Source organism: Heliangelus exortis, chromosome 27 (assembly GCF_036169615.1).
Source record: "Heliangelus exortis chromosome 27, bHelExo1.hap1, whole genome shotgun sequence".
NCBI lineage: Eukaryota > Metazoa > Chordata > Aves > Apodiformes > Trochilidae > Heliangelus > Heliangelus exortis.
In genome coordinates, this window is record NC_092448.1 from 607941 (window position 1) to 624845 (window position 16905).

Below are 16905 nucleotides of genomic sequence, written 5' to 3' on the forward strand. Positions count from 1 at the left end.
GGGTTATTTTACCCTCTCTATCAACTCCTTTGAATTGGTTATGAAAAAGCCTCTCCAGGAGCAGAACTTACCAGTTCTTTGTATGGCTCATAGAGGTGGGGGAGAGCTTCTCAGCTTCTCTCAGATACTTAAGGGGCCATTGTCACCTGTAGTGGCACTGAATGAATGCTGAGGCTTAAACAAATGCAAGGTTTAAGGATTAAAGGAGCCTTTTCCTTTCCTTCAGTCCCCTCCCTCCCCCGTGAATTGGTTCAGTCCCTTCTCTCCCCCCCCCCTCCCCGCAGGTGGTTCGGCCCCGCCCACGGTTGCCCCTGGCAACTGCCGTTAGGGGCGACTCTGCCGTTGTGGCTCCTGTGCTGAGCTGTGCTGGGCTGTGTCTCTCTGGCTGCTCCTGGTCCTTGCCGTTGGTTTGCTCTTTTCTCCTGCCTCGTCCCTGCCTTTCCCCTGTCATCCACCTCGTCCCCGTCTGTCTCTTCCCTGCCCTGTCCCTGCCTTTGCCCTTCCCCTGTCATTAACCCCCACCCCTCCGGCTCTGCCGGCTGCCTCCCGCTGCTCCCGTGGGGCTGTGCCCGTGCCACAGCCCCCAGAGCTGCTGAGATGGGGCAGAAATTCAGCAGGAAGCGTCGGGTGTCCCGCTCTGTCAGCGCTCCTGGGCAGCCCTGCGGTGCTGCCGCTGCCGGCACCGGCGCCCCTGAGCCTCAGCAGCAAGGTCTGGGCAGGCTGCACCGCGCGGCTGCCCGCGGCCACCTGGCCTGGCTGAGGCGCTGGCGCCGGTGGATGGAGATTTGGGGCATCGACCGCCGCGACAGGGAGAATCGGTGAGGGGCTGTGGGCCGCTGCTGGGACACCTCGGGTGGCGTGCGGGAGCATCCCCCCTGCAGGGTTTGTGTGGGATCCCCTTGGAGCTGATTGCTTGCAAAGCAAGATGTGCCCTGTCAGCTGGGAGGGGGAACTCGAGAGCTTTCCAGTGCTGGGAGCTGCTGGGTGGGCGCCAGTGCTCCTGGAGGTGCTGGGCTGCTGCTTGGCCCTGCTCTCCCTGCAGGCTTCTCTTGCAGCTGCTGAGGCCTCCCCAGGTCTCTCCTGCCCTGTGGGTGATGTGTGCGGGGTTGCAGCAGCAGCAGCAGCAGCAGCAGCAGCAGGAGCAGCAGGGTCTGGGCAGGGTCCCCCGGGCTGGGTGGTGCCACAGCTTTGGTTCTTTCCTTGTCTGTCAGTGTTAAGCTCCCATGTTTAATTCTCAGGACACCTCTCCACCTGGCGTCTGCAAACGGCCACACAGAGGTCGTCAGATTTCTAGTAAGGCACCGCTGCCGGTTGGATGCTGCTGACAATTTTGGGAGAACACCCCTGATGAGGGTGAGTGAGAGAAGTTCTGCTCTTGGCAGAGGGGCTTATTGAGTGTGCATGAAAGGAGAGGTGTCTGGCAGGACTCTGTGCGCAGAGCTGTGCGGAAACACGCCTGTTGGATTTGGAGTGGGACAGGCACCTGTCAGATCATCTTTGCAGGTGCTCTTCTTTCCCTGTGCTCAGAAGCTGGGTGAGCTGTGATGGAGTGAAATGTGAATTTTGCAAGTCTTCCCTTTTTTTGTGTGTTGTTCCCAGGCAGTACAGTTTCATCAAGAAGACTGTGTGGCTTTCCTGCTAGAGCACGGTGCTGACCCAAATCTCACCGACACCGATGGCCACACTGCCCTCCATCTGGCCATCCAGGCTCATGATAAAAACCTCGTGAGGCTGTTACTCAGGCATTTTGTCGATCATCGTGCCAAGAATAAGGTAAATGTTTCTATTTCTTCAGCAAGTCCTTTCAGAAAGTGACTTCAGTATTTCTTTTACAGATTTTTTTGGCTTTGATTATTAGCATGATGTATTTCTCTGACTTTTCAGGAGGGCTTTACCCCACTAGCTCTTGCTGTCTCTGAAGGTCAGGAAGAGATAGTGGAAATTCTCCTGAAAGCAGGAGTTGACGTGCATGCTCGAGACCAGCATCAAAGGTGAGGGGTTTATCCAGATGTGTCCCGTTGGTCTTCTTTCTGTTGGATTGCTGAGAAGCATGGGAATGTGCTCTGAGCAAAAGCAGGGGGCACTGGGAAGGAGCTGTTTCTGTGAGAGTTCTGTGTGAAAGCAGTGTGTGCTTGGCTGCTGTGGTACCTCAGGGGCTGCTTTCTGCACTGGGGATGTCCAGGAGGCATTGTCTGGCAGGAGATGTGTCATGAGCCTGGCAGCAGTGCCTCAGTTTGAGAAACCACCTCGTGCACAGCAGCCTCGTGTGCACTGAAGTGTTGTGCATGTGGCAGCTCTGTCTGCCCACGCAGCTGTTTTGACTCCCTCTCCCATGTTACTGTTGCTTCTACTGGACCCTGCTTTTTCTTTTGTTCATTGGAATGTAATGGGGAAAAGACTTTTTCTGAGAGCAAGCAGGAATGAAACGAATGTTTCTGTGTCTGTGTCAAAGGATCCATTTGATAGGATGTTTTGCATCTTTCAGAACCCCACTCATGATTGCTGCTTCTGTTGGGCAGCTGAATTTGGTCCAAGTTCTCCTTTCTTACGGTGCCAATATTTCCCATGAAGACACTGATGGGAACACAGCTGAGGATTATGCTGATCTTCATGGGTATTGGAGGTAACCTTTGAACTTTCTGATGAGAAGAAGTGGTCAGTTGTCAGTGTGGCTTTGGAATGTTGTTGGTGGCAGCACCAAGGTTTAATGGTGTGTTTAGAGGTGTGTTGAAGGTGTGCTCAGTGATGTCTTCTGCTGGGTGTGGTTGCTATGCCCAAGAGAGAGGGTGTGTAGCAGCCTGAGGGAGCCGTGAGGGGTGGAAGAGGCAGGGCTCAGGATTTCCTCCCATCTCCTGCCAGCCTCTCTGAAAGGCCAGAGGATGGGCAGCCTGGTCCCTGCCTGCTCCCTTCTTCCCTGCTGCTGGGCTGCACTGGGAGCTCTTGGGCAGAGGCTCCTGTTTTGTCATCAGCTCGCCCGTGCTGGGCAAGATCCGAATCCATCAGGTGCTGGGGGCAGCTGGGGACCCCTCTCCTGAGTCGGCCCTGCTGCAAGGGGCCCTGGGACACTTATAGCTGTGACCATGGAGATGGGCTTTGGTACAGACTTGCAGATATTTGTTCCTTGTCCCACGTGTTCCTGTCTCTTCCTCTTTGAGCAAAGCTGTTTGGGTCTTATTTTCACACCTTCAAGTCTCTCTTCCCTGTTCCCCTTTTATCTTCCCTTGGGAGGGTGGAGGGGGGTACCAGAGCAATTCTGTCACCTGGTGTTTGGTTAGGACTGAGACACTGTGTGTAGTGTTAATTTGGAAGCTGAGGGGAATTTCTCTCCAGGATTGTGTGTTAGAGAATCTTTCAAGTGTTGTTGCTGAGCTGAGGTCTGCCCAGCAGGAACTCTCCAAAGTGTCTGTAGCCAGAGGAGGAACTTGGCAAGCTGACAGGCGTGTAAAGCCTCTGCCCAGCCCAGCACCATTGTCCTTGCTGACTTGCACTGCAGTGCCCAGGAACCACCAGCCTTTTGTTTCAGAGGAGATCTGACTGAGAGCCCTTCACTGCTCTGATGCACAGCTTTGTAGCTGTGGGGGTTCCTTCTCTCAGGTGGTTATGTGTGCCTAAAAGGCAGACTGAAAAAATGTTCCAAGCAGGAGCTTGGAACTTGGAAGGTGTCAATGTGCATCTCTAGGGGAAGAGCCCTGCAGTGAGTTCTGTGTGAATTACCCTTAACAAATACTGAGGAGAATGCTGAGAATTTGTAGGAATATGTGTAGGGTGGGTAATAAGTTGGTGTTAACTGTTGTGCTGGATGGTGTATGCCAGGATGTGGTTCTTTTTACCAACTCTATTTCTTTCTCTGTGCAGTCTGAGTCAGTATCTGGCAAAAATGGAGAACACATCAGAAGCTCCTGCAGGGGATGCTCAAGGTGACAACATACTCAAGATACTTCGAATTCCTGAGCGGGCAGGAGCTGCTGGAGAGCTGGAAGCAAAACCAGACCAGGAGAACAGAGGAGAAGCTCCTGCATGTGATCCAGAAGATCCCAGCATAGTCATCACTGCTGAGGACGCAGGAGCTGCTCCATTTCTGTGGGGTGCACCTGCTGTGGACAGAGGAGGTAGGATCCTTAAGTATGGAGGAGCTCAAGAGGACAATGATGTGGCCTTTTCTTGAGGTGGTTTGTATTGTCAGCACTGACTGTGCTCCCTGGTGACTTCAGTGCAGGCATCAGGAGGAGCAGCACAAGAAGCTTTGGGAATGTGCTGATTTGTTACTTTTTGGCCTTGTCAGGCTGTAAGGGCAGTTGTGATTGGTGTGCTCCATGTCTACTGAAAGGGTTGTGTCCTACAGAATGAATTTTTGAATATAAATGAACTCTAGATTGGGTCCTGTTCTTCTTTTAGTTTTTTTAAGTGTGTTATATCTGCACTGTGTGGCAAATGGACAGCAGAGAGTGTTCAGGGAGTATTTCTTGGCATTAAGAGTGCAGTCTGGCTGGCACTGCAAAGCACATCATGAGAGTCCCTTTGCTGTGCTGCAGCAACAGAGGGTTAGAGGGTAAGCTGGGGTGATCCTGAGAGACCTTCTGAGGTCCTCTGAAGTGTATGTTTTGGGGAGGAGTCCTTGTGCCACATCCATTGCATGTGCTTGTGGTCAAATCAAGAGAAGCAGCACTCCCTGCTGCTCTGAGGCAAATGTTACAGCCCTGTCAGCAGGGAATTGGGTGTTGGGTACCTGTCATAAGAGAACCCCAGCATTTGTTGGCTTGAAATATCAGGTGTTACTGAGCAGGATGGGTAGAGAAGGTGGATAGTGATTTGTATTCTAAATAATATAACAACCCAGGGAGCTGCACCCACAGGTGCCACACAGAGTGTTCCAGGAGGCACAGAGGTGCATCCATCCGTACGCCGACCCTCAGGTGTGACTCTTGCAGCAGTCACCACAGCCATTTGGGTCCAGTTGTGGCCAGTTTCATTCTGTATGAGCTGTGGAGTTGTCCATGTTAAATGTTTGTGTGTACTGTTTAATTGTGTGCTTGCCAAATCTAATGTCAGCATGTCATTGAATCTTTGAACAGCCACAGATGACCTTTGTGAAGGAGGCTCAATAAGGTGAGACTTTACAAACCCCTCCCACTTGCTTGAGGGGTGATTTTAGAGACATAGCACTCATTTTGCTTTGTTTTTGAAGGAGTTCTGAGGAGGAGGGGAATGATGATACTTGGAGTGATTCTGAAGAATCCATCTGTTTTAGCCCTAAGGTATGGTGCAGTTAGAGGAAAATGTCCTTGAAAAATAAATCTCTTGAAGGCAAGTTTTCTCTGGGCTTGAAAGAAACTGCAGTTGCAGGCAGCATTGTTTTCTCTGTCATTGTTTCTGTCAGATTTTGCAAAAAGACCTGTAGCTGTGGCAGAGCAAGCAGTAGATTTGTGGTTTGGGGCCAAAGTCATAGGTACACACTCCCATTATTTTATTTCTTGTTCATTTGGATCAGCATCTGTTGCTGATGCTGGGATTCTGTAGTGATGGGGAACTTGAGTGTGGTAGTTCAACCCACTCACTAATGCTGGAGATGCCAGCCAGCATCTTTAGTTTTGACATGATCTCATTTTCTTGCATTGATTTAAATAGAAATGATGCATTTTTCTGCTGTGAGACTGAAATTTAGGGATACTGTGGTAAGTGTACTTGCAGAGGCTGATTTATGCATCAGGTCTGGCGATGCTAACAGTGCCTTGCATTCTGCACCTTTGCAAGTAAGCATTCTGAAACTGTGAGAGCTGAATTTTACCAAGTAATAGGAAGATAAAAATCAGATGAGTGAAACTGTTCTGCATGTAAAGATAGTTTTGGAAGCACTTTGCAGAAGGGTGCCTGCAGAGTCTTTTGGGGTGGAATACTCACTGAGTTGGGTGTGTGAGGAGTGTTTGTGTAGTTACAAGTGTAAGATAAATGCAGCACCTAAGCACTATGAAAAAGACAACCTGATTATATTTCCTGTTCAATATTTGATGTGAAAACAATGTTTATTGTTGTGACTACTAGGGCGTTTAGAAATGAAACATTTTTTCTAAAATAAATCTTTAGGTCAAGAAGGAGCAGAAGCCAAACTTGTTGGAGTTATGGAACATTTTCCTGGAGTACGGGAAAGCTGGTAAGGAAAAGGTTGCATGATGTCCTGCTCTGCAAGTAGACTTGCCAAGTAGTTGGTTTTTTTATTTATTTTCTTACTCTAAAAAGTGAGAGAAGTAAATTTTGAAAACAAAGGAATTTTCATTTGAGAAATAAAAAAGCCTTATAGTTCAAATAAAGGTATTAATCACCTCCTAAGCCTCTGTCCCTGGCCAGTCCTTCCTCCCTCCTGCTCCTCCCTTAGCTGGCTCATTTTCCAGACATTCCCAGCGACTCCTCTCCTGTGAGTAAGTCTGGCAAGGTGCCAATTGCAAGATAAATAAATAACTCCTTTTATTCACATCCATTCTAATTTACTACTCATATATGGTTGAAGACAATGTGATTGTTCTAGAAATGGAGGTCCCTGGTGAATAAAGAAAACCTCAAAAAAAGAGCAGGGGCGTAGCAGAGTGAACTAAAACCACTGCATCTCTCCCTTCTTCCCTGGTGTGTAGGTCTCCAGGCAGAGCTGGAAGCTCTGCAGAAGGAGAAAGCTGAGGAAGGTCACTGGACATCTCTGTGTGGTTCTCAGGTACTTTGTGTGAAGGACAGGGAGGTTGCCATGGTGGGGCTGGGGAGGGTAGGAGGGAGATCCAGGAGCAGCTGAGAGCTTGCTGTAACTGAAATGAAGCTGGGCTGGCGTGAGGGAGTGCTTCTTGGGGGCTGTGCAGAAGCAGGGCTGAGACTGAGGACAGGAGGCATTTCTTTCTGCTGCTGCAGATTTCCATGGAAAAGCTGAAGGCCTTGTAAAAGCAAGCTCAGCCAAGTTTCCCTTCTGTCTTAGGCAGGAAAAGTCTTTTTCAAGCTGGCAGTGGGTGGCAAAGCAGGTCCTTGTTTCAGCTCTTTCCAGCTGTTTGGTTTGATCTCTTTTAGGAAGAGTCACCTGTAGAGGAAGAAATGGAGGAGAATCAGGAGCAGGAAGAACTCAATAAAGAATTGTGGGCTGCAATTGCTGCATGTGTCCCCAAGTACATTTTTAATGAAAGTCCTGATATTTTGACAGGGACTGCAGAGAACAAGACTGGTGAGAGGAATGATTTGTTTAATACTGATTGAGATTCTTCCTCTATGAATGCACAGTAAATGACCAAATATTGTGTGGACTTCTGATACTGAATTTTTTCCCTCCCTTGTGAATCCTGGTGGGATTCCTGTTCTTTTTCATTCGTTCTTTGAGAACTGAAATTGTGGCTTTGTGTTGCAAACAGTGGTGTGTATCAAGGAAGTGCCCTTCTTGCTTTTTTTGCTGTGTTCTCCCTCTGAACCAAGTGTTTTGTGGCAGCAAGCTGCATGCACGTTGCTGTGTGTGACCTGAATGAACACTGACCAAGTGACAGAAGAAATATTGTACACCTATCTTTACTGAAACAGTGGAGGAGCCTCAGGCCTCAGAGCAGGAGGAGGAGGAGGAGGCCCCCTTTGCATTGCTGGAAGCATCTTGCTCGTTTCTGCATGGCACACAGTTTGTCTGAGAGAGAGAGATCCTGCACCTTGAAGACACTGGAGTGAATTATGTGTGGCCATACTGATATTCAGAAACTTTCTTTTTTACATAAGAAAGTAAAATGCCACCAAAGAAAGGATTTAACACAGATGCACATGAAATGTGTATTCTGATCATTTTCTCTCTAGCTGGTCATAAATTTGAGGGGATGTGATGTTTTGTGTTAAGATTGTTCTCACCATTAATCAAGATGCACTCTAAGAGTAAATAAGTAGCATTCAGTCATGCTGGTTGTAAAAGTCTCTTGTTTTTCCTGTAGGTGAGCACTCAGGATCTGCTTTCCATACGTCATCAGCAGCAAAAACAGAGGCCTAAAGGAAGCCACTGCCAGCTCTGGGGTGCAGGTATGTGAAGCCAAATATTTTGCATTAGAGTCTGGGCTGGTAAGTGGCATTATAGAGTAAATTGGATTATACAGTAAGGTAAAGAAAAGTAACCAGAAAGTGACTAATGGTGATGGCAGAGTCCTGCAGAGGAAAGTTGTGTTACTGTCTGAAGTTGGGTACAGTCCTCTTAGGATGAGGAAAAATCCTTGCCAGATGCAGGATATTTGCTGTAGTGCTGCTTTGTTTCCAGCTGGTTTGCTTCAGTTTTGAGCAGTGTTGTTCCTGCTGTGCTGTGCAGACAAACAAAGCAGTCAAATGCTTTTTCCCCATGCAAAATGCATATTGAAGGGAAGAGGGAGATCTGTCTGTAACAGGCAGATGTGTGTGATTAGACATGCCTGGTCTTCCCCTTTGTAAGAGAAAGCTCATGCAAAAAACTTTGAAATTTGGTGACTTTTAGTGTTATCCCTGCATCTGTAAATGTTTTTTTGGCCATGTCAGGAAGTATTTGAAAAAGATTTTTTCTGATGGCATTCATGAGGGGAATAGGGCAGGCATCCTGTTGGTGTTGGGCATCTGGGGCAGGGCTGGGCAGAAGGGTCCTGTGTAACACCTCAGGGGAGAGTGGAGGACATTATTCCCACTTTGGGGACATGGTTTAGTGGTGTTGGTTTCCCAATTGGACTGGAGGATCCTAGAGGTTTTTTCCAGCCTTAATGATTCTGTGGTTCTGTGATTCTGTCCACACAGGAGGCATTGGCCCAGCTCCAGAGGGAAGGCCATTTATTCCATCAGCTGCTGCACAGGGATGCTTTAATGACATTTTCCACAAACTCTGCTGAAAAGCAAGTTTCCACGCTGGAAAAGATGAACAAGGAATTAAAGGCCAATGGTGTGCTGGTATAAGAGAACAAGTCTTAAAGTATGAGGCTGGAAAAGTAAAAAAAAGGGAGGTAAAGGATAGACTTTTTGCAGTGTTGAAGGCTCTGAGCAGTGTTTTGCTGTTCATTTCTGCATTCTGTCTTTTGGGAGCTGCCTGTTCCTCAAGAAAGTCAATCTCAGCCACTAAGCTTTCTCTTCTCTATTGTGTGATGTGCAGTAATATTTAAATTTCTTCTTTGTGGCTGTGTTGGGCTAATTAACTGGTCAGAAGACTGACTGGAATGTTAAAGTTCTTTTCTGCAAATTCCACCAGTCCCAGGCAGAGCAAAGATTTAAAAGTTGCTGTACCCATTTTGTTAATTTTTATTTTCTGGAAAACAGGAACTAGTCCTGTTGAGTAATTAGACACTGGTGTGCTCTGTGTCTGAATAGTGATGTGAAGAGTGCTTTAAAATTCCATTTCTTTCTTCCTCTCAACCCCAGAGTGTTTGAGTGAGGTGAATACCTGCATGTGTCAGATAACCACCTTATTCTTCATTTTTCAGTTTCTTTAAGAGGGAAGAGGGGGAAGAACTCCAGGAGTGCTGTCAATGCTTTTACCCTGGGAAAAACTTTGTATTCCTAGTGCCACAAAAAAAGGTTCCTTTGGGAGATGGTAGTTGAGTGGGTGGCTGGAGGAAAGGAGGGACTGTCGGGTTTGGTCGTTCCTAATCCCCTCTACTGGGATTCCTGGTTCCTGCCAGAGATAATTCTTTGTGTCTGAATATTTTAGAACTGGTGGAAAAAAAAAATAGGAAAAGCCAACAGAAAGCTTCGTGGAAGATAAAAGAACACACGTGGAAGTGGCTGCAAATCCAGTTCACCATTCAACTCACCTGGGACATCCTGGCACCAGTCTGGTTCTGAACAGAAGTCCAGTAGGAAGCATCCCCAGTTCACCCAGAGGAGCAGAACCACTGATGAACAGGATTTCCTCTTCTGCAGACAAGGTAAACATTTTGAAATCCCATCCTCAGCTACTGCTGAAGAGCATCTGTATGCAAGGTTGTGCTTTTTAGCCTAAACTTACAACTCATTTGCAGGGATTACTCATGGTGTAACTCCTCCTCATCCCAACACAACATCTAGGTGTGCTAGGGGTGAAAAGTTTGGGTTTTGAGGGCTGTTTTCCAGGAGTGCCCAGAAACCAAAGATGATGCCATAGGATGTTCCGAGCTAAGCTTTAAATTAAATTTTCTTATCTAGGATGTATGACTATAATAAATAAATCTGCAACAAATCTCACTTTATACCTCAGTGTGGGAGATCCACTGTGTGTAGGAGGCATTTGGGTTTTTATGGGGTACTCCTGGAGGAGCTGTGAATTTGGTCACTGCTCTCCCTTTAGTCCTGGAGAGAGGTCCCTTCCTTCCACTCTGCTGGTTTATGGCCTCACTTCTTTGGCCCTTGGAGTTTTTGCCTGGTTTTGTGTGGATTGGAAGAATGTTTTAGAAGTTTAATATTGCACAATGTTAATGGTGTGTTTTCTGTATAATTCTAGTACAGGCAGGAACAGGATGAATTTGTCTCTGAAGAAGCTGGACATGGTAATGTGTCATGTTAGAGTAAGTAAAAAGATGACTGCTCCTAACTCTTGAAAACAACATCTTGAAAGCTGTTTAGTTCCTGTGCTAAGCACAGGGCTTTTTCTACTAACTTTACACTTACTTGAACATGGAAACTTCCTGCTTACAAAATGCTTTGTAGAGCTTTAAGCAGCTGCCTGAAAAAAACCACCAAACCAAGTTTCCAGTGATTGCCTTCAGCACTGACCCATAACACACACCCTCTGCTGTCAGTTCTTGGTCTGTGCTTTCCCTTACTCATTGCTTGTGTTTGTAGCTCCTCTGTTGCAGTCTTTTTATTTGAATAGGCAAGAAGAGGCTGATCAGTGACAAAAGTTCTCCTTTCTTTAGGGAAAGATCACTCAGTAGTGTTCAGGCAGTCGTCAGGGGAGTTGAATGTTTGTCATCCATGGCATCAAACATGTTCTGTGATGTGAGGCCAGATGTCCCAGGAGGAACTGCACCTATTTTGTACTGATTACTCCAGAGTCACAGCTTTGCAGTGACTGGTGCTGTTTCAAAGCAGGAAGCCCCTGAGCCAATTTCCTTCTGTTGCTGTCTGCTTTTAATCACAGAGAGTGTTCAGCTCTGGCTTCGTAGCCGTAATGTTCTGACAGTGACCTCTTTGCCCCTCTCTCCTGTAAAAGTAACACCAGGAATCTTGTCTCTTTTCTCCCCAGACACTGATGAACTTTAAACTACATCTTTGGGAGCTTATTCCATATCTTGTGATGGACCAGAAGAGATGAAAATATGTTTCTGTCAGTCTGAATAAATGTTCTTAGTCTGTTGGATGGATGACAGCCCTGTTGCCCTTCCCTGGTGGTTTTTTGATGTGTAGTCCTCTCCCTCTCCCACTCCCCTTTTCCCTCCTCTCCTGTTCCCTTCCCTCCCCTCCCGCTTCCCCTTTCCCTCTCCCTCTCCTTTTTCTCCCTCTCCCTCCCTCTCCCCTTTCTTGCCCTTCCTTCCCCCTCTCGTCTCCACTCCTCTCCTGCGTAGTCCTCTCCCTTTCCCCCATCCCCCCATCCCCCCATTCCCCTTTTCCCCCTTTTCCCCCTTTTCCCCCTTTTCCCCCTTTCCCCCCTTTCCCTCCCTTTCCCTCCCTTTCCCCCCTTTCCCCCCTTTCCCCCTTTTCCCCCTTTTCCCCCTTTTCCCCCTTTTCCCCCTTTCCCCCTTTCCCCCTTCCCCCTTCCCCCTTCCCCCCTTCCCCCCTTCCTTCCTTTTCCCCTTTCCATCTTTTCCCTTTTCTTCCTTTCTTCCTTTTCCCCTTCCGCCCTTTCCCCTTTTTCCCCTTTCCCACCTTTCTCCTTTCCCCTTTCCTCCTTTCTCTTTCTCCACCCCCTTTCTCTGTCCCCTTTTTTTATTCCCCTTTCTTTTTCCCCTTTCTTCCCCTTTCCCCTCCCTCTTTCCTCTTTCCCCTTTCCCCTCCACCTTTCCCCTCCACCTTTCCCCTCCACCTTTCCCCTCCACCTTTCCCCTCCACCTTTCCCCTCCACCTTTCCCCTCCACCTTTCCCCTCCCTTTCCTTCCCTTTTCTTTTTTTTTCCTCCCCTGCCCTCCCCACCCTCTCCTTTTTTTGTAATTTTTGTCAATAAATTGATTTGGATTTTGCTTTTAAAATTTTCATCAGTCTCTCGCCCTTATTTCTTGCTGTTAACAAATGTGCTCCTCTTTACCCTTTTCCATTTTCTGCACACCTGCTTTATGAAATGGAATAGAAAAAACCCCCATATTTCTGAAGCAAAACCCATAGCCTGCTTTTCAAGAGTGCAGAAAGGGCCTTGGAAGTAGAAAGACTGCTCCAGAAATCACTTGGGCACCAGCAATGTGCTCATGTCCTTTGCTGCCTGTCTGGCAGGGCTCAGTTTGGAGTGCCAGAGCTCAGCTCCAGTTCCATGCTGTGGGCCAGAGGGTTCATTTTCCTAAGGAAAGCACATGGACAGTGGATTTCTTCCCAGTGCTTCCTGATGCCACTCAAGTTTCAGAGCCTCATTCTAAAAGAGCCTTCATGGCAGCTCTGCTCTAGAGCTGTCACACGGGGCTCCACACCGAGCCCTCTGATCTGCTCCCTTTCCTTCAGACACAACTCACAGCAGCAAACACTCATCTTACCATCTCCCTTTGGGGATCCACTCAAAACTTGTGCTGCCTCTGCACAGAATGACTTCTGCAGCCTGACCAGCACCCGACAGACACATCCTGCAGAGGGGGACAGGACTTTCCTATTTGTCAGACAGAAAGAGGAATTTGGATATCCCCAGAGAGAGCAGCTCTTCAAGAAACAGGCAGGAAGCTCTAAGGCACAGACAGCTTTGCCATGAAGGGCTCTTCTGGAGAAAAGAATTCACTCCTGAATACTTTGGGTGGAAGCATTTGGTCCCTGCAGAGAAATCTCTGGGGGAGTCCTGTTCCCAGCGGGTCCCACAGCCAAGCAGAGAGCATCCATCCCTTGGTGGTCAGCAGCTGGAACAAAGGACCTCATCAGCAGGTTTTCCAGTCTATTTGCTGGTTTGTGTTTCCTGTATCTATGGAATATCTCTTTATGTCACACCATAGCACACTCTCATTCTGAAGTTAAGAGGATATCATTTTATTTCTGCAGACCTCTGCTTAGTGTAAGGTACAGCTAAAAATCAACCCAGGTGTGTCCTGGTTTGGGGCAGGATAAAGGTAATTTTCTGCCTTGTACTTTTGCTTTCTTTGCAGCTGCTGCCCACAGACACTGCTGCTGTTGAGAAAGCCAAGGCTGCTGCTGCTCCTGCTGCAGACACCACAGCCTCTCCCCCTCAGCACACACAGATACTTGTTGACCCTGGGACTGGGAGAAAAGGAAAACCATGGAAATGAGAAATGTTCCAGGCAGGTGAAGGACAAAGAGGGGATTGCTGAAGCAGAGTGGGCAGGGGACAGAAAGGCATGGGGTGCACCTGGCCTTTAGCAAGCCCTTTGCCATGCTCTACCATTGTCCTGTTGTAGCCAGACTGGTGATGTCTGGATTGAAGAGGTGGGTGATGTGGTGGGTGGGAAGTTCACGAGATGATGAGGGTCACAGTGCCATCAGGGATCCAAAGTCCTCCTGGCAAGCAGTGATGGTGCCTCAGTGTCCAGAACCTGTGCCAACACTGTTTGCTGTCTTTATAATCTCCCTGTGGGGTGGGACAAAAGGCACTTTCATCCCCTTTGTGGATGAAGCTATGCTGCAAAGCCCTCATCTGGTTCATCCTGCCTTGAGCAGGGCACTCAGACAAGGAGATGCTCAGGGGTCTCTTCCAGCCTGAGGTATTCTGTGATTCAGAATGATCTGGAGGGTCATGGGAATGATCTGTAGGATCATGGAGCAGGAGGAGCACAGGAAGCTCACCCTGGAGCAGCTCCAAGAGACACTACTGCTGAGTGAGGCTGATGCTGTGGATGGGATTAAGAAGTGAGTTCCATGGGGACAGGGACAGGGTTGGCTTCAGTTGAGTGGGATCATGGAATCATGGAATGGGTTGGGTTGGAACAAGATGATCTTTAACCCTTCCAACCCAACCCATTCCATGATTCCATTGTTCTGTGACACAGTCCCAGCCAGTTCCAGGCCTGGGAGTCTCCACAGCCACCACCAGGGCTTTGTGATGCAGGGTCTGGTGCCTGGACACCATTGTCATGGGGGTCTCCATGGTGACCCTGGGGGTATAGAAGGGGTGTGGAGACCTGGGGTGCCCATATCTGGGAGAGCACCTCCCTGAGGAGTCAGCAGCTGCCCTGGGTGACCATGGAATGTCTGTGGCAGAAAATGCCCAAGATGTCCATGGAGAAGGAGGTGGAAGCCTGCTGCCAGCCCTCCACAAGACCCCAAGGTCAGTGACTGAAGGAAGGGCCAGAGCAGAAGTTCCCCTGCAGGCTGTGGGGAGAGGGCAGCTGTCCCCTGCAGCCCATGGAGGAGCACGGAGGGGCAGATGTGGATCTGCAGCCCATGGAGGAGCACTCTGTACCAGGGTGACATCAGTTACTAACTGAAAGACATTAAATTTTAGAAAAAAGTCACATTTGAGCAGCGTGAGCATGGCTGGGGCAAGGGTCAGGAAGGTGAGATGCCTCTTGTCTCTCTGTGTCTAGATTTCCTTCTTTTCCTTTCCAGCAGGGCTGTTCCATGCCAGCTGTGCAGTTGAGTTTCCAGCCCCTCAGTCTCTCTCCCTTCTCCTCTCTCCTTTCCCCAGAGGGGAAGGTGTCTCTGCTCCAGCACTGCTCTCCCCTCGGGGACTGCTCTCAGCTGCCCCTCTCCTCTGCCCTGCAGCTCTCAGAGCGGTTCCTTTCCCCTGCTTGAAGATGTTGATGGCAGAGGCACTGTGGCTGCTGTGAGAGCTGTGTTTGGATTGGGTGTGCTTGAAATGCTCGAGTAGCACAGCTGGCAAAAGCTCTGGTGTTTGAGGAGCTGATTCTGAGGCTTTTCTCTTTTCTGTGTCTTGACAGAACAGCCCATAGCCTTCTGTCATCATCCTCCAGTCCTGTGCCCCTTCCCACCATGTTTCAGTTGTTGTTCCTATGATATCAGAACTACCTGAGTGGGCATGGAGCTCCAGTTCCTCCTCTTGATTTCCCAGGCTGCTTGTGTTTGTATCCATACACTTCAGGAGGCTGATCCTGTGGTTCCTATTTAAGGAGACAGCCAAGGAACATTTTACACTCCTCTGGCTGGCCTGGTTTCATCCCAGATCAGTTGTAGTGGTGATGGTGGGGTGATCATTGCCACCTTGGATCCCTCCCTGCAGGTCCTTCAGTTTAAAGCCCCCCTCCCCAAGCTGACCAGTGGGTACTGACGTGCCACTTCCAGGCTCCTCTCTAGTAAGCCCAGTTTTCTCTATCCAACCCCCCTGCCATGGGCATGGACACCTCCCACTAGGTCAGGTGTCTCAGAGCTCCATCCAGCCTGACCTTAAAAACTTCCAGGGATGGGGCTTCCACCACTTCTCTGGGCAACACGTGCCAGTGTCTCACTACCCTCGTGGGGAAGAACTTCTTCCTAGTATCTGATCTAAACCTACTCTCCTCTAATCTGAATCCATTCCCCCCTGTGCTATCACTACCTGATATCCTAAAGTCCCTCATCAGCTTTCTTGTAGCCCTCTTCAGGTACTGGAAGGCTGAGGTCTGCTCAGAGCCTTCTCCTCTCCAGATTGAATAACCCCAAGTCTCTCCGTCTGTCTTCATAGGAGAGGTGCTCCAGCCCTCTGATCAGCCTTGTGGCCACACTTTGGGTGCAGCCATCAAGGCAGTTCTTTATCTACCCAGTGGTCCCTCCCTCCCTCCCTCCCTCCCTCCCTCCCTGCCTCCCTCCCTCCCTCCCTCCCTCCCTCCCTCCCTCCCTCCCTCCATCCAACGCATCTTTTACCATATTGGAGACCAGGATCTTGTGTGGGACAGTGTCAAAGGCTTTGCTCAGGTCCAGGTAGCTGACCTTGGTGTCTCTTCCCTTGTCTATTGGTGCTGTGATATTCCCATAGAAGGGCCCCAAGGTTTGTCAGGCACGGTTTTTCCCTGAGGAAGCTGTGTTGATTGTACCAAATCACCTCTTCATTTTTCTTCTGCTCCAGCAGTGCCTCCAGGAGGATCTGCTCCATGACCTTATGTGGTACAGAGGTGTAAATGACCAGTCTGGAGTTCCCTGGATCTTCCTTCTTTCCCTTTTTGAACATGGGGTTTATGTTTCCCACAGATCATTCCCATGACCCTCCAGATCATTCTGAATCACAGAATACCTCAGGCTGGAAGAGACCCCTGAGCATCTCCTTGTCTGAGTGCCCTGCTCAAGGCAGGATGAACCAGATGAGGTTGCTCAAGGGCTTCCCCAGCGTGGCTTCATCCACCAAGGGGCTGAAAGTGCCTTTTGTCCCACCCCACAGGGGGATTATAAAGACAGCAAAGAGTGTTGGTACAAGTTCTGGACACTGAGGCACTGTCTCTGATGCCAGGAGGACTTTTGCCAGTTCACCTTTACCCAGCTGTCCAGCCTGTCCACATCTGATGGAGAGCTTCTGGTGTCTCAGCCACCTCTCCCAGTTTTGGATCATCAGTGAACTTGCTGAGGGTATACTCCATACCCTCATCCAGGTCGTTGATGAAGAGATTGAACAAAACTGGACCCAGTACTGATCCCTGGGGAACACCACTGGCCACAGGCCTCCAACTTGACTCTGTGCCACTCACCACAACCCACTGAACTCTGTTGTTGAGCCAGTTATCAACCATCTGTCTCACATTTCTTCAATTTTTTTACGAAGATGTTATGGGAGACAGTGTCTAAAGCTTTACTGAAGTCAAGGTATATGACATCCAGTGCTCTCCCTTCATCTGCCCTTTTGGTCATCCCTTTGCAAAAGGATATCAGGTGAGTCAAGCAAGATTTCTCCTTAGTAAATCAATGTGTGCTGCTCCTGAG

At 48.9% G+C, this 16905-nt stretch overlaps 1 protein-coding gene and 2 long non-coding RNA genes across 7 annotated transcripts in view; 2 read left to right on the plus strand and 1 right to left on the minus strand.

Annotated features, from left to right (window-relative positions):
* Positions 1 to 16905, minus strand: part of LOC139787951 (uncharacterized) — a 540427-nt gene that overhangs the window by 465495 nt on the left and 58027 nt on the right. The window lies entirely within an intron of this gene.
* LOC139787785 (ankyrin repeat domain-containing protein 7-like) lies at positions 286 to 11287 on the plus strand. 5 transcript variants are annotated; one of them, XR_011722696.1, is made up of 12 exons: positions 297 to 818; positions 1239 to 1353; positions 1600 to 1773; positions 1885 to 1991; positions 2486 to 2623; positions 3856 to 4109; positions 5073 to 5106; positions 5186 to 5255; positions 6082 to 6148; positions 9653 to 9869; positions 10421 to 10484; positions 10836 to 11287. XR_011722696.1 is itself a non-coding variant. In XM_071727097.1 (11 exons), the coding sequence occupies exons 1-11, from the start codon at positions 598 to 600 to the stop codon at positions 7222 to 7224; spliced, it is 1440 nt and encodes a 479-aa protein (XP_071583198.1). In that variant the 5' UTR covers positions 286 to 597; the 3' UTR covers positions 7225 to 7930. The 5 variants fall into 5 exon arrangements, 2 of the variants coding, with proteins under 2 accessions (XP_071583198.1, XP_071583199.1); XR_011722697.1 differs by having other exon boundaries at positions 11165 to 11287; XR_011722698.1 differs by having other exon boundaries at positions 10421 to 10466; positions 11165 to 11287.
* Positions 13697 to 15148, plus strand: LOC139787698 (uncharacterized). The gene is made up of 2 exons (XR_011722683.1): positions 13697 to 14326; positions 14940 to 15148. It is a non-coding gene; the product is annotated as an uncharacterized lncRNA (long non-coding RNA).

Coding starts and splice junctions, on each gene's coding strand:
- LOC139787785 (XM_071727097.1), top strand. CDS start 598: ATGGGGCAGAAATTCAGCAGGAAGCGTCGGGTGTCCCGCTCTGTCAGC. Junction 1,992..2,485: donor GCTCGAGACCAGCATCAAAG/GTGAGGGGTTTA, acceptor TGCATCTTTCAG/AACCCCACTCATGATTGCTG. Junction 5,107..5,185: donor TGTGAAGGAGGCTCAATAAG/GTGAGACTTTAC, acceptor TTGTTTTTGAAG/GAGTTCTGAGGAGGAGGGGA.